This window comes from Labeo rohita, chromosome 8 (assembly GCF_022985175.1).
Source record: "Labeo rohita strain BAU-BD-2019 chromosome 8, IGBB_LRoh.1.0, whole genome shotgun sequence".
In the NCBI taxonomy this organism is placed as follows: domain Eukaryota; kingdom Metazoa; phylum Chordata; class Actinopteri; order Cypriniformes; family Cyprinidae; genus Labeo; species Labeo rohita.
Genome location: NC_066876.1, coordinates 25,404,771 through 25,422,030, shown reverse-complemented (window position 1 = coordinate 25,422,030; position 17,260 = coordinate 25,404,771). Strand labels below are relative to the sequence as shown.

The window sequence follows — 17,260 nt, the reverse complement described above, 5'->3', positions numbered from 1 at the left end:
CTTTATTAAATGGAAGTCATGCAGCCAATAGCGTGCAGGTGTTGCGAGTCCTGATGCGACGTTTGACCAATCAGAGCCCTCACTCCCGGAATCAGGTGAACGTCTCCGCCCACCGCCCGCTCATCTCAGTGAAGACGGAACTCCGGCGTCTGAAAGAGTAATTGATGGAGGTCGTGTGGTTAAACCAGTAGCTTTTACTTTTTAAACCACTTACCTGGCCGAGAGGCAGAAGACGAGCGTCCTGGTGAACGCAGAGCGGGAGGACCTCGAGGTGTGCGTGGAAATACGTAACTGAACTTTTGTCTGTTTTGTCACGGTAAGACAGGTGCACACGCACCTGCATTGTTTTGTGAAGTCCATATGTGATATGATATTGATTTTCTTGTTAACGATGAGGAAATTCTGCCTTCCCTGTTAAAATTTAATTTGTAAGCTATGTGTATTTATTTATTTTTTCCCCACTAAATGAGCTACTTTATTAGAGCACAGGTGACGTCTAAAAAAATGCTGATGTGTTTATATGTTAGTTTTTTTTTTCAGGCTCAAAATGTCATTAAATAATGTATACAAAACTGAACCTCGAAAAAGATTTTAAATATATATAATTTTTATTTATTTATTTGACACAAACACATATTGTAATATTTTACTTTTAAATATATTTATATCTTTTAGCATGTAATGTAGGTAATCTTAATTACACACATGCACAGATTTTTAGAGCCAGACTGTATTTAATCTGAATCCAGCACTGGAATTTGTATATTTGCATGGCCAATAATACAATTTTCTGGCATCATAAATCATCTTGTTTGTGATGCAGGTAATTTTATTTATTTTCCGGTGTTTATTAATTGCTGAAAGTTCACCAACAGGGAATTCTGCTTATGGCTATGGAAAAACTTTAAGCCAACAGAGCATTTCCCACACTCAAACATCATAAAACATCAGATATTATGTTTGGTTTTGATTAGCATTGCACTTTCCAGTTAAGCTTTTGGCACCCGGTGTTGAATGCACTTGTGTGGAGGCAAGGTAGTGTCCTCCTCTCACACCTGCAACCTGTCCGTCTCATGGCAACAGGCGTGTCGAAGCTTGTATTAAAGATTACAGTATCTAGGCAAGCAACTCTCTCCAGATAATTGGACCAGTATGCCCTGAAACACATGTTGGATTAGTTTCTCTTCGAACATTAAAGTGTGTGTTGAAGGAAGTAAAAAAAAAAAAAAACACTTTGGTTGATGCTTCACTAGAATGATGCCTGAGTTTATTGTAGTTTATACTACACCCCTAATACACATGTACGTACGTGTAATGACATTTGAAATGCACTTTTCTGGTAATGCTATCATGGCAAGAACAACTGAGTACCTCCATTGTATGCATCTCTGAGTTCAGCTGTTTTCTGCTATATTACTGTACATTGTTCTCTGCGCTCTGCATATCTTCATTTATCCACCCCCGTGGTTTTATGGGCTGTCCTGTCTTGAACATACACTGACTGCTGACCATTGTGTCCCAACACTTGTCCTCTTGTTCAGCTCTGAGTTTGCTGGAGAGGATGGAGGATGGCCCTACTGCTGATTTTAACTCCTTGTGTTTTCTTACCACAATACAACCTTTTATGTTGCCACCATACACAAGCCATTCCTGCTTCAGAGCATTTAGGTTCAACATAACGTCATGTCATACTGTCATGAAGGGAACAGTACTGTGAAGGTGTAATTCAAGATCATTCAATTACAAATTCAGTCTGAATAATGTGGCGTTTAAGTTAAATGGTTGTTTTATGACTTGTGGGATGAGTTTCTATTAAATGCACTAAATATAAAACATCTTTTTTTTCTAGATTCTGTAGATGTTAAAAAAAGTATTTGGGTCATTCCAGTTGGAATCATCAAATTTTGGAAAAGTTCCCCACCTGACCTCCTCAGATTTGTCTGAAAAAAAATCCATGTGATGGGTAATATGCCCAATAGATCATATACAAAATTTCAGATCTCTACTGTGCGTACTTTTTTCACAAAAAATCTGTGAAAAAGTTTGTTTTTTACCCCGTTTTGGCATCACTGTCTGAGTGACCATGTTCAGACTGAAATATCTCCAGAACTAGTTGTGCCAGGTCCATGAAATTTTCTGGGCTAAGAGTCCTAGTCCAGAACTGCATGAATTACAACTCACAGCATTGTTACTGAATTTACACCTGAATGCTGGCCTACTTTTTTTTAAACTATTACTTTAAGGGTTTTCAGATGTCCATAGTCAAACCTCAGTTTTCAATGTATAAGCATCAAACTTGGTAAATGGTCTGATATGTGCCATGTCTTTCACATCCTTTGATATCAGACAATAGAGTCTGATGGATGTTGAGATATTAAGGTCCAAAAATGGAAAAAAAACTCATTTACACCAATGTTCAGAGCAATATTTCCCATGAATGACACTAGGTGTGAACATAAAACTTGTTTTTTTTGAAAGAGCATATTGTTATTGATAAAATATAAAAAAAATTAGGATGGGGTTTTGCCTCATTTTTCTGTAATGATTTTTTTAAAACTCGTCACTGATCCTATTGTTCACTTTTGCTATTCAACTTGGTATGGGCATTTCAACAGAATTTATTAATGTTCCACTTATACAAAAAATACAAAATACGAATACAAATGAAAATGGATGTATTATTCACTGGACTGGGTGGAACATCAAGATTAGGTACTTATGTTGCATTCCATTGAATGTCGGTAGTCGGTGAATCTGAGTTAGTTCTCCCGATGTCCGTCGTAAATGCGTTCCATTGTAACAGTTGGCAAAAATATGGATGCCTATGGATAATTCCAACCGACTCGGTCTGCACTGAAGTAGCCCGAGTGTGTGTTTCGGAACCCCAACTTAAGTGGCCGTTCCATTGCACTTTCCCGAGGTGGAGGTCGGATTTCCCCAAGTCCCGAGCACAATGGAATGCTGCATTATAGCATTAATTTAGGCATATGAGTTCAAAATAGCTGGTACTACAGTAGTTGTGAATGTCACACAACAATGATTTTTTTAAAAAAATTATTACAGAAAAATGAGGCAAAACCCCATCCCAATTTTATATTTCATCAATAAGAACATGCTCTTTCAAAAAAAAAAAAGTTTCATGTTCACACCTGGTGTCATTCATGGGAAATATTGCTCTGAACATTGGTGTAAATGAGTTTTTTTCAATTTTTGGACCTTAATATCTTAACATCCTTAAGACTCTATTGTCTGATGTCAAAGGATGTGAAATACATGGTACATATCAGACCATTTACCAAGTTTGATGCTTATACATTGAAAATTGAGGTTTCTATAGACATCTGAAAACCCTTAAAGTAATAGTTTCAAAAAAAGTAGAGGGCCAGCATTCAGGTGTAAATTCAGTAACAATGCTGTGAGTTGTAATTCATGCAGTTCTGGACTAAGACTCTTAGCCCAGAAAATTTCATGGACCTGGCACAAATAGTTCTGGAGATATTTTAGTCTGAACATGGTCAGTCAGAGAGTGATGCCAAAACAGGGTGAAAAACAAACTTTTTTTACAGATTTTTTGTAAAAAAAAAGTATGCACAGTAGAGATCTGAAATTTTGTATATGATCTATTGGGCATATTACCCATCACATGGATTTTTTTCAGACAAATCTAAGGGGGTCAGGTGGGGACCATTTGATGATTCCATCTGGAATGACCCATTTTAGTTATGTCTTGAGGGCTAAATCAAATGTACGCTTTGTGTTTGTGACCTTAGGCTTTGACCATTAGCAGTGATGGTATTCTGTGAGTTTACATCAACAGTTGTACAGCTGTATGACAATTGGATAAAAGATGCAGGTAAGAAAGTTTCTGATATTATAAGATTAAAACCACATCTGTTTAAGCCTCAACAGTTCCTAAAGAGTGCCACAGTGTGGTTTCGGAAGTAGAAGCATCATTTGTAATAAATATAAGACGCACTACCAGTCAAAGTTTTTGGACAGTAAGATTTATTTATTTTTTTTCCGAAGAAGTCTCTTCTGCTCACAAAGCTTGCTTTTATTAGATCCAAAGTACTTAGGTTTTACTATAAAACAATTTATTCCTGCCATTTCAAAGCTGAGTTTTTAGCATTAATACTCCAGTCACATGATTCTTCAGAAATCATTCTGTTTTCTCTTATTTTCTCTTATTTTTTAGGAAGATCAGAATAAAATGTTCAGAAGAAAAGCATTTATCTTAAATATAAATCTTTTGTTACATTATAAATGTCTTTTCATCTCTTTCAATCAATTTAAAGCATCCTTGCTAAATAAAAGTATTAATTTCTATCATTTCTTCCCCAAAAATAAAATTACTGACTCCAAGCTTTTGAATTGTTACAAAAGATTTTATTTCAGATAAATGCTGATGTTTGTACTCAGCTGGAGTAATGATGCTGAAAATGTAGCTTTGATCACAGGAATAAATTACATTTTAAAATATATTCAAATAGAAAGCAGTTATTTTAAATAGTACAAATATTTTACAATATTACTGTTTTTGCTGTATTTTGGATCAAATAAATGCAGGCTTTGTGAGCAGAAGAGACTTCTTTGAAAAAAAAAAAAAAACATTAAAAATCTTACTGTCCAAAAACTTTTGACTGGTAATGTTGATTGTTTCTATATACACAATCACCATCTTTAAATCAATAGTTTTATGTTCCACTATCATTTTAACAATGGTAGGTTTGGTTCATTGCTTATAACTCTTTAACGAAATCTTTTTAAAAATCCCTGTAAAAAAAATACCTGCGGAACTACTGAAAAAGACTGGGCTGGTACTGTTGCACTCTATTCTGTGTTTAGTATCTTCGTCCACTCAGTAGTTGCCTGTTTTAAATCATTACTTCACGTCATGTTTAATCAAATGACTTGTTTTGTGGTCTTGACTCTTTCTGTTTCTAATATTGTGGAAACGTCATAGTTTCTCATACGTCACTTATTTTTATTGATCTCATGGAATTATGGTGCACAACTACTGCAGTGTCAAATATAGATTAATGCACAAGCTAATGCAGTTACTATAGATGTTACTGTGCATGGAGACTTGGAGTGTAGATATTCTTCTGATGTGATTTCAGACCCCAGGACAAAAGACTGGCTGCTCATGTCCTCGCCGCTCCCACAAATGGTTATTCTTGCATTTTACATCTACTTTGTGAAGTCACTGGGGCCCAGGTTAATGGAGAACAGGAAACCATTCGATTTAAAGCGGATCCTCGTCATCTATAATTTCAGTGTTGTGGCTTACTCTGTTTACATGTGTTATGAGGTAAATCTGTTTCTGTTTGCTAGCAGGCAAACCTGTTATGTTGTTTTCCTTGTGAGTTTACAAAGACATGTTTTAATGAACGTGTTTTGTTAGATTCCATTGGGTTATGTTATCATTTGTTAGTTTCATGCAGGTCACACATTAAGTTAATGTGCCTGCTACTGAAAAATTACAGTTTACTCATCCTTGTGTTGTTTTAAACTTGCATGATTGCATTTCTTTTGTGGATCACAAAAGGTGATGTTCTTCAGGATGTCTAAAGCAGCTTTTTTTCCATATAATGAAAGTAGATGTGATTCATACCACCAGGCACAATATAAGTATCTTGTTTGCTAAACTTCTAGACTTCTGAAGCATGTAGAACAAACTAAAATGAACTATTGTTGGTGGAAATTTTTGGTGGAGGTTTTTTGTGTTGCTCTTTGCCTTGGCCAAATTGGCAGCATGAATCACTGTCCATTTTAACTATATGGAAACAAACAGACATTCTGCAAAATATAAGCTTTTTGTGTTAAAGAAAAGTGTATGTCATGAGGGTGAGTAAATGTCTTTAAACAGATTTTTCACCAAATAATTGTGCATAATGCGGTGTAGGTTTCTACAAAATGTGTATATCAACAGTCATCAAGTGCATTTACATGCCAGATTTGTGGGTTATTAGCATAACTGGTGTACATAATTCATGTAAACACCCTAAACTGTGTTCCTTTTTGTAAATAACCAAAACTGTTTAAGTAATATGCAATTGACTCACCATTTTTTCTCTTTAAGCACTTGCATTTTGTTTGTGCATGTATTAAATGTGTGTAAAGCAAAATTTAATATATGTGAGCATGGGTTTTCTTGAATTATCTGTTGTTGTTAATTTTTTTTTATCTCCAGGTTAAATGGTATGACCAAAGATGAATTTCTTGAAATGTTCCTTCTTTGCAGTTTGTGATGTCAGGCTGGGGAACAGGGTATTCATTCGGCTGCGATCTGGTAGACTACTCTCAATCGCCAAAAGGAATGAGGGTGAGAGCATGAGAAATGTTGCCTTACCTGCTTTATGAAAAGCTTGTAACCTGGCTCTGTGGTTTAGATGTTTTGCTTGGATGTGGTTGGCTTCGCTTGACTTAAATGTTATACAGGACCACTGAGACCAAGCAGTGCACTTGCTGCTGAGTAGTACATTGTGTCTGTATATCTGATGAATTTAGTGATTCATTCAAATTTGTTATAGTTGAAATAATATGAATTGTATTTGATAGTATGTTGGGCATGTGTGCTTAAACTACATTTCTGCGTCTCTAGATGGCATGGACTTGCTGGCTCTATTACTTCTCCAAGTTCATTGAGTTGTTGGACACAGTAAGTAATATGTTTCTTAATACCTTGCTTCTTATTACGTTTATACATCAATAGGTGTTCTGTTCGGCGTGCTAAATATGGCTCTTTTATGTGGCATACTCTGGTTATAAAGGAGGTTTAAAACCTGTTCCTTAACGAGATAAAATGCAACTAGTTATTAGTGTTGTCTCAGGTTGTGAAAATGGAAGAAAACAGTGGTATTGTGAGCCAGAGACACAAACTCTCGTTAAGTGAATAGGCGGGGAGATGGAAGAGAACATTTTTAGCATATCCCTGAGGTGCTTGCTCTGTAATGTGAAGCGATGTAACATGAGCTCTGTTTACGGCATCTATGGTATTTCAGTTCTCACAGAAAATTATTTTGACTCATCTGTCAGTGATTCATGGAAATGGGAGGGTTGCGTTGGATGTTTTTTGAAACTTAAATTACAAAATACCCCATTTACACCAATATAGTGTTGAACTCTGTCCTTGTGATCAGATTGCACAAAACGTATGCTTAAAGGAGAAGTCCACTTCGAAAAAAAAGATTCACATATAATGTACTCACCCCTTGTCATCCAAGATGTTCATGTCTTTCTTTCTTCAGTCGTAAAGAAATTGTTTTTTGAGGAAAACATTTCTGCATTTTTCTCCATACAATGGACTGAAATGGTGCCCCGATTTTGAACTTCCAAAGTGCAGTTTAAATGAGGCTTCAAACGATCCCAAATGTGGTTGTAAATGATCTCAGCCAAGGAAAAAGGGTCTTATCTAGTGAAACGATTAGTTACTTTCATAAAAAAAATACAATTTAAATACTTTTTAATCTCAGATGCTCATCTTGCCTTTCTCTCCCTGAACTCTGTGTATTCTGCCTCAAGACAGTTAGGGTATGTGGAAAAACTCCAATCGTATTTTCTCCCTCAACTTCAAAAATCATTTCAAAATCATCCTACGTCACTGCAGAAGTACCGACCCAGTCTTTGCAAAGTGAACATGCAAATAAGATCAAACACCCTTAACAAAAAAGGTAAAACAGCGATATAGGGCGATTTCGAAGTTGAGGGAGAACATGAGATGGGAGTTTTTCGCCATACCCTAACTGTCATGAACTGGAACAAAAACAGTCCAGGCAGAGTAAGACAAGACGAGCATTTGGCTTTAAAAAGAATATATATTGTATTCTTTTTATTAAAATATCCGATCGTTACACTAGATAAGCCCCTTCTTCCTCGGCTGGGATCGTTTGAAGCCGCATTTAAACTGTATTTTGGTTTAAAATTGCAAGTTCAAAATCGGGGCACCTTAGCAGTCCATTATATGGAGAAAAATGCTGAAATGTTTTCCTCAAAAAACATAATTTCTTTACGACTGAAGAAAGAGAAACATAAACATCTTGGATGACAAGAGGGTGAGTAAATGTTTTGTAAATTGTTGTTCTGGAAGTGGAGTTCTCCTTTAACACCGGGTCTTTTCTGCCTCTTCTGGACAGGTTTTCTTTGTGCTGAGGAAAAAGCACAACCAGGTGACCTTCCTACATGTCTTTCATCATTCCATCATGCCTTTCACTTGGTGGTTTGGAGTCCGGTTTTCTCCAGGTATGGCTTTGTCTACTTTACGATTGCATTAATACACTTAAAAGATGTATTTCCTATCCTATGTCTTCTGTTTGGTTTGATATTGCAGGTGGTTTGGGGACATTTCACGCCCTTCTAAACTGCATCGTTCATGTCATCATGTATACATACTATGGACTGTCAGCTCTGGGCCCTGCCTACCATAAGTTTTTATGGTGGAAGAAGCATTTGACTTCAATACAGCTTGTATGTATTACAACATTTCGAATTCCATTTGATGCTGTTTCTTGAACTTTGATCAGAATATGATCAGAATATGGGAAATATTTATTTACTCATCTTTTTTTGTTTATTTTATTTATATTTATTAGGGGCCAAGCACCAACGATGCAAAACACATCTTGTATCCATTAGATTTACTATTCTTCTTCTTCTTCTTCCATTTCTTCCGCTATTGAGTCTATGGCAGCCTATAGAACCGCTTGCAGGAAAGTTATGAAATTTGGCACAGGGATGGAGGACAGTTATTAACCATAGCAAATTTGGAGTCTTCACTTTTGAACTGTAAAGTCTAGAAGGAAAAATATTTTTTCTCTGAATCCTTGGCTCATGTTAAGTTGAATGCCTTTTAGTCCTTTAATCCTTTTTATCCTAATACTTAAAAAAAACAAACTTGTCCTAGACAGTCTGTCTGATTGTCAACAAAATTGGCTCAGATCATCTTCAGACCATGCTGGGAAAAAGTTACGGAATTCAAGTTGATTAATCAAACCGTTCTCGAGTAACGTGTGAACGAATTCTAGGAGGAGCACGCAAAAATGGATGTGAGGCTATATCTCTGCAATGGTTTAGCGTATTGAGACCAAACTTGGTGTGTGTTACAACAAGCATGACCTGAGGCTACCTGCACAGTTTGGCAAAGATACCAATAGATACCAATTTTGCCGTAGTCAGTCAAACTTCCTGTCCGACATTTTGATTTATGTTGAAAACCTACTTTTTTAAACTCCTCCTAGACTGTTGATCCGATTTTCACCAAATTTGGCTCAGATCATCTTTAGATCAAGCCGGCAAAAAGTTATGGATTTCGTGTTGATATACACTGCCCTCCAAACGTTTGGAAACGCCCTAGAAAAGTGGGGTTTTGGACAATATTGGCATGAATCCTTTTTCATTTGTGATAATTTTGCACTGATAAGGGACAACACAAACTACGAAAACATATTTTATTAAATAAACAGTTTATACACAGAAAATACTTACATTTTTGATTCATCAAAATATCTACCATTAGCAGCTATTACAGCTCTGCATAATTTGGGCCTAAGTTCATTGTATTCTAAACTTAATTGGCAATCTATTGTTGAAGCTATTAAGGTGTGCTGACCTAAAAATCTTTTAAAAACCTGGGCAAAGTTTAAACCAGTAACCAGACATCACAGCTGGCAAAGGGGCATCTCTGACTTTCAAAATGAAAATTATTATTGCTGGTCTTCAATGATAATGTCAATTTACTTTAATGTATTTGCACCAAAAAATGATAAGCATTTATGCTGATATCGTCCAAAACCACACTTCGCCAGGGGTGTTTCCAAACTTTTGGAGGGCAGTGTACAAAACGGTTTTGTTTAACGCATCAATGAATTTGCTGGAATGATGCCAAACTCTGCAAAGCTATGACATATTGACACCAAACTTTGTGTGTGCCATTGTCTCCTCACACTGACCACGCCACATCAGTTTGGTAACAGTGCCACGTATTGGTCAAAAGTAATAAACCGTTCATTAATTATTAATACAATTTCCAAAAATGCTAATAACTTTTAATTGCATTGGCCTATTGTAATTGAACTGGTCTCAAAATATTCCTTGGGTCATGCCGAGAACATAGATACATAGTCAGTCGAACTTCCTGTCTGCCATTTTGATTTATGTTGAAAACCTACTTTTTCAAACTTATCCTAGACCGTTCCTCCGATTTTCACCAAAATTGAAAATCATTATTAATTAGATTCCAAATTAGATTTTTATGGGTTTGTTTTTTTTTTTTTGGACTGACATTCACAGTGATGAAATCTAATTGCCGTAGCATTTACTTGCATTTCAAACGACATATGGATGTGATTTTAGATCTGGTTTTAAAAATCATGTCCTGTGCAGTCTTTAGCTCTTCATACTACCAATTAAAACGATTTGGGTTGACATGCTTGTATTTTTGCTTGTTTTCTCTCTTCTCAGATCCAGTTTGTCATCATAACCTGTCACATTAGCCAGTACTTCTTCATGAAAGACTGTCCTTACCCGTACCCCATATTCATGTACATCATTGCTTTGTATGGAATCATCTTCCTCTTCCTCTTCCTCCACTTCTGGTACCATGCATACACAAAAGGCAAAAGGCTTCCTAAAGTCCTGAAAAACACAACCAAGCCTCAGAACAACAATGACATGCACCACAAGAAAGAATAACTGGTGCAGTGTGACTAACCAATCAGCAGTGACAATCTACCTAAAACTGCCTTTTGGCTAGATTTTTATAAGAGTATTTATATGTACACCATAACATTTATCTTGATGCCCTGGGAAAACATTACTGTACAGACTGTGCCTTGCAGTCTGGGCTGGATCTTGCCTTTAACCCTCAGCTGGGTATCTGAGTTGAACTCTGGGTCATTGCCCTGAGGGCCGCTCCTGTTTTTACTTATTTTCCCTCATTGTTTTCTGCATACTGACATGTTTCCCCTTCTTATTTAATAAGATGTGAGTCAGAGAGTCAGAAGCTTCCCAGCTCCTCACTCATGTCACATCTTTTTTATTGCCATTTTAGGTGTATTTATATATTTATGTCCCCGTTTCTTTTGGCTATATCAGTAAATAAGATGAAAGAAGTGTTGGCAACTTCATAAAAAGCAGAACTGTGGGGATCTACCACATACAATAGGTGCTATCTCCGTAATGCATATTTATGTCTATTTTTCGCCCTCCACATGTGACATTGCGTGAATGGTGGCAGTACTTTAAGGAAGTAACTGTCCTTGAAGGAACCAATGCAATGATCTCATCTTGCACTATTGGTGAAGAAGGACAGGAATTTAATTACCTTTATTTTATATATCATATCGTCATGATTGTCTTGGGATGTTTTTTTCTGGGACAGGAGCTTGCAAGTTTTGTACAAGGAAATTTATTAGGTTAATTAACTTTTTAAATATTTATGGAAAAAAAAAATAAATGCTGTATTCACTTAAGTTGGTGTTTTTATTTAGATTATTTGTACTGCACTTTTTCATGGACTGGCTATACTTGCTTGTATAGCCAGTGTTTGTCACAAGAAGTGAGCTAAATCTCTCAAAATCTGAGCGCATGTAGGAAAAGTTTTCAGATGGGGTTTGGGTTAATTATTGTATTTGCCTTTATGTAAATATAAATTTGTTTTATGCTTATTCAAATACCCACTTGCATCTAATTCTTCTAGTATCTGTGTTGTCACTTTAAGAACACAGCTCCCCCCTGTGGAGTAAAGCGTAGTAACAGACAAGAGGTAAAGGGTCTAGGAAATCTTTTGCATAATTTTAAAATAAACACACATGTAACCTAAATGAATTTGGCTGTATAATGCAGCCGTATAGTTCCTCTCTTTTTAATTATGATATCAAACTGTTATTTTTGGGACCTCAAAGGAATAGTTCACCCAAAAATGAAAATATGTGACCCCAGACCACAAAACCAATCTTAAGTATCACTGGTATATTTGTAGCTATAGCCAAAAATACATTGTATGGGTCAAAATTATAAATATTTCTTTTATGCCAAAAATCATTAGGGTATTAAAGGAGAAGTCCACTTCCAAAACAAAGATTCACATATAATGTACTCACCCCCTTGTCATCCAAGATGTTTATGTCTTTCTTCAGTCGTAAAGAAATAGTTTTTTGAGGAAAACATTTCAGCATTTTTCTCAATATAATGGACTGATATGGTGCCCCGATTTTGAACTTCCAAAATGCAGTTTAAATGCGGCTTCAAACGATCCGGCCGAGAAATAATTATCAAGCGTAACGATCGGTTATTTTAATAAAAATAATACAATTTAGATACTTTTTAATGCCAAACGCTCATCTAAAAACTCCCATCTCATGTTCGCCCTCAACTTTGAAATCATCATATCGCTGTTTTACCTTTTTTGTTAGGGGTGTTCGATAACAACTTTGCATGTTCACTTTGCAAAGACTGTGTCGGTACTTCTGCAGCTATGTAAGATGATTTTGAAATGACTTTTGAAGTTGAGGGAGAAAATACGATTGGATTTTTTCGACATACCCTAACTGTCTTGAGTCAGAATACACAGAGTTCAGGGAGAGAAAGACAAGAAGAGCGTTTGAGATTAAAAAGTATTAAAATTTTATTTAGTATTTTATTTAAAATACTTTTTTTTTTAATGAAAATAACAAATCGTTTCGCTAGATAAGACACTTCTTCCTCGGCTGGGTTCATTTGAAGCCACATTTAAACTGCCTTTTGGAAGATCAAAATCGGGGCACCATATCAGTCCATTATATGGAGAAAAATGCTAAAATGTTTTCCTCAAACATAATTTCTTTACAACTGAAGAAAGAAAGACATGAACATCTTGGGTGACAAGGGGGTGAGTACATCATATGTGAATCTTTGTTTTGGAAGTGGACTTCTCCTTTAAGTAAAGATCATGTTCCATGAATGTATTTTGTAGATTTCCTGCCGTAAATATATCAAAACATCATTTCTGAATAGTAATATGCATTGCTAAAAACTTCATTTGGACAAATTTAAAGGTGATTTTCTCAGTATTTGGAATTTATTGTAAGCTAAAAATTTAGTTATTCTCAGGCCATCCAAGATGCGGTGAATGGGTGCCGTCAAAATGAGTCCAAACAGCTGATTAAAAACATAACAATAATCCACAAGTAATTCACATGACTTCAGTCCATCAATTAAAAAACAAATCCATCTTGGACAAATCTCCATCTTTTTTTTTTTAACTGGAGGAAGCGTTATTATGGATAACACCTGCTATTTTGGCCTGAAGCGACAGTTTTATGTTAAAACGCGTTAATGATGGATTTGTTTATTACAAACACACAGCTTTTCCCTTTACAAGCCTTTAATTTATTGACTGGAGGATGTGGATTATTGTAATGGTTTTTATCAGCTGCTTGGACTCTCATTGGTGAGCAAGTGATGTAATGCTAAATTTCTCCAAGTACGTTCCAATCTAGAAACAAATTCATCTACGGCTTGGGTGGTTTGAGAGAGGGTCAGTTTTCAGCAACTTTTCATTTTTGGGTGGAGTACTCCTTTAATTTCTGGGCATGGTTTTTATTTAGCCAAAAAGTACATCTTTATTATGTCTGGCTTAACAAGGTATAAAACCTAAAATACAGTTTTTCCTAAGCTTGTGTATTCAAAGTAAATCTGCCTCCTTGTGCAATGGAAAATTGAAGCATGGTAAGTGATATTTTTGGAGATGTTTTTTGTAGTAGAACAAACACATATGAGTGTTGCTTGCATAAAACGGGATAACAGAATTCTGCTTACAGCATTTTTCACTGCCGCTTCATGGGTAATTTTGGTCTAGCAGTTAGAAGTAGGTCACGGTTCCCATGATGTGTGAACTATCAGGTCAGAAGAAATCTAGATTGCTGTGAATAATGCTCACCTTTGTTTGGTAGACCACTGCCTTTTCATTTTGAGGTGGGATCTCTTAATTAGATGAATTAGATTAAAGTGCAACCCCTCTCAGTGTCACCAAAGAATGAAAAAAAAAAAAAACTGTCTAACACTGCAGGGAAAATTAAATGCACTAATGAACACATTAAATGCTGCACAGCCTCTTTCACCAAACTGTGTTATTTAAAAATCAGCTGCTTTTAGATCTTTTGTTCTCTTTAATGCCGCTGCAATATCTTTTCTGAATTAAACTGTTCGGACATCATCATATGGATTAAATGACATGGATGTGCATTTAGTTAGACAAATAAAGGCAAACCAATTTTTGTAGCCACCAAGAATGTTGTTGACTGAAGGATTATGTCAAACATATGTGGTAAATTGTTTACTGATGGTGATCCAACGCTCTTTACAGGGACTGCACAGCTGCATGATCATTACTGATGCAGTTTTGGAGTCCAAAAATGTATTTAAGAAATGTTTTCTGGGAAAGGGTGTTAATGTCACCACATGTAGTCTGTGATTAAGACATAGCCTACATAGAGGGATTTTGAATGAGCTTCTCATTAAAATGTGTACAAATATTTCATGCCCTCTGAGCTTCTGTGGTATTTAAATTACACCTTACAAAGACTACAATTGTCTTGACTTTGCTTAAATGTCCCATCTGTATTTGATTCCTAAGATTCCCATTAGGTGTTTATCAAGAAAAGTGTCTCCACGACTGTCCCCATAACTGTACAAACCCGTGAAGGACAAACTAGCTAAGGTGTCTAATAAAAAGAGAGGAAGCTTCTTACAGGTGAGTGTTTTTTTTCCCGCTGTTTTTTACTTGCAGTTTTGATTTTTGTTTTTAGTTGAAAACTGAATCTAATAATAGCCAGCGTAGTGGCTTAAAATGAATCCATTTTGTGTTTGGTCTTGCATATGGGGCTGTGGGGATTATACAAAGACACTGCTTTGTGAAGCTTCGAAACCTTTGCGAGTCATTTTGTTTCGAAACAATGGTTCGGAACATGTATCAAACGTCCAAAGTTATGTGATTAATTAAACGCGCCTTCATTACGTCAGAACACTCGAAATGTTTCGAAATTTCAGTGATTCTCTGTGAACTAATGAATCACGCAAGTACATTGAGGTCGTCCAGGAACCAGTGTCTGTTTTTTTTTTTGTTTTTTTTTTACCTGATCTTGGACTAGCTTTATATATTTTTTAGACATTTTAATTAGAGATTTGTGTAGTTAAAAGGAAGAGTAGTGTTTAACAGTCTCTTAACCCTGGTGAAAAAAACCTTGACCAGCAAAAACCAGCTAAGGACCAGCATAAACCAGCATCAAAACCTACCTAACCAGCATTCCAGCATCAAAACATACCTACCAGCATATGCTGGTTTTTTCACCAGGGAATCTCCATAAAACAAACAAAACAAGCCCTGAATATTAATAAAATACATTTTTAAATATAAAATATTATACAGACACGTCATATTTAATGGTATTTGATTGTTAACTGCATTTAATATATAAAACAATGCGTTTTTAAAAACGTTGGTCTACATTTGTCGCATTCATACAGTTTCGTGTGGTGAATCATTTTGCGAAGCAATTGGTTCAAATGAATCGAAGCTTCGAAAGGGTTCGTTTCTCCCATTACTAGGCTAAGCATCGATAAAGATTGCATATTCAGATAAATAAATTATCGTTTGCGTATCTGTTTCAAGGTTGTTTTTCTTTTTTTTTATTTGCAGTTTTGATTTTGTTTTTGTTGAAAAGTGAATAGCCACCCTAATAGCACACATACATTACGGAGATCTCTATTTGATGTCTGCATTTACATTTGCAAGACCTATTTTATAAATTGATTGCTCATCTGCAACACATCTACAGGACGTTTCCTATCAGACGTCAAATAGATGTCTGTTAGATGTCGTAAAGATTGTAATGGTTTAGATTCGAATGTATGTGAAACTGACATCTAACAGAAGTCTGTCAGATGTCTGTACACAGCAGATGCTTTCCGGATAAAGTGATCTTTAACAGACATCTTGCAGACGTACATGTGGTATCTGGGAAGCGTAGTGACTTAAAACATTTTATACGTGTTTGGTCTTACATGGGGCTGTGGGGATATAAAAAGGCACTGCTTTACGAAGCTTCGAAACCTTTGCGAATCATTTTGTTACGAACCAATGGTTCGGAAAGCATATCAAACGTCCAAAGTCATGTGATTCACTAAAAGAGCCTCCGTACGTCAAAACTTTCGAACTGTTTTGAAATTTCAGTGGTTCCTTGTGAACTAATAAATCATGAAAGTACGCCGAGATCGCCCAATAACCAGTGTACCTGATCTTAGATCTGCGTCGCCAGCGTGTGGTGAATCATTTTGCGAAGCAATTGGTTCAAATGATTCGAATCTCCGATTGCTAGGCTAAGTATCAAAAAGGATTGCATATTTACTTGAGTGAAATATCGGTTGCGTATTTGTTTCTAGACGTTAACGCGTCTTGCTACCGGTGTCATTCGCTTCCAGTTACGTTGCCTGTACAAAAAAGTCCGCTATTGCAAACTGGCAGGCTATTTATCATGTTTCAATTATCACATTTATGAACACCCTGGTTTTGTATCGCAAATATTGTTAGCGTTTACAAATTGTTCTTCTATGAATCGGAAGTCTCGGACATTTATAGCAAACCGTTTGCTTTAGGTGCATAAACGGGCTCATAAGGGCTACAGTGGTCGTTATGTTTATGTTTTGAATTACTAAATTGAACCGGTTCTTTCAATGCTTTTTTTTTTTTAATGAATCCACCTTATTTTTCCCTTGAGAGCGGGCGCGGCCATTTGTAAATTATATGTGTCTGGCTGTGTTTAGCTGTACAAAACAGCTTGTGTTGCTGGTTGATATTGCTGGTGTTTCTTACCATGTTATTTTAATGTGTTATCTTAATTATGAACACACTAGTTTGTAGTTCAAACAGTTTTACCGTTCACTGCACTTTGTTATTCTTTACATTATTTCCCTCGCAGCTAATAAACCGGAAGTTTAGCACATTTCCAGAAAAGGGTTCACTAATGCGTTGAAAAATAAGGTGGATAGCTGGTTACTGGCATTGATTCACCTGCTTCATTGGGTTTAAAAGAATCACTGTTAGTAGACTCTAAAAAGTGCTGGGTTAAAAAATAACCCAACCTTAACCCAGCTGCTGGGTAACTATTGGACAGAACACACGTTGGGTTGTTTTGACCCAGAATGCTGGGTTGTTTATTTGACCCAACCAGTGGGTCAGGTTAACTGTGTTCCTGGGTTAAACATAACCTAATCATTGGGTTATTTG

At 36.1% G+C, this 17,260-nt stretch overlaps 1 protein-coding gene across 2 annotated transcripts; it reads left to right on the top strand.

The window, feature by feature from the left end:
* Positions 1 to 97: 97 nt before the first annotated feature.
* elovl7a (ELOVL fatty acid elongase 7a) lies at positions 98 to 11,468 on the top strand. Of its 2 annotated transcripts, none has more exons than XM_051117421.1 (8): positions 98 to 271; positions 3,771 to 3,853; positions 5,121 to 5,311; positions 6,245 to 6,325; positions 6,605 to 6,661; positions 8,136 to 8,241; positions 8,330 to 8,466; positions 10,459 to 11,468. In XM_051117421.1, exons 2-8 carry the CDS (start codon positions 3,790 to 3,792, stop codon positions 10,687 to 10,689), a joined length of 867 nt encoding a protein of 288 aa, XP_050973378.1. In that variant the 5' UTR covers positions 98 to 271; positions 3,771 to 3,789; the 3' UTR covers positions 10,690 to 11,468. The 2 variants fall into 2 exon arrangements, with proteins under 2 accessions (XP_050973378.1, XP_050973376.1); XM_051117419.1 differs by having other exon boundaries at positions 99 to 316.
* Positions 11,469 to 17,260: the final 5,792 nt, after the last annotated feature.

Coding starts and splice junctions, on each gene's coding strand:
- elovl7a (XM_051117421.1), top strand. CDS start 3,790: ATGGTATTCTGTGAGTTTACATCAACAGTTGTACAGCTGTATGACAAT. Junction 6,326..6,604: donor AATCGCCAAAAGGAATGAGG/GTGAGAGCATGA, acceptor CTGCGTCTCTAG/ATGGCATGGACTTGCTGGCT. Junction 8,467..10,458: donor ATTTGACTTCAATACAGCTT/GTATGTATTACA, acceptor CTCTCTTCTCAG/ATCCAGTTTGTCATCATAAC.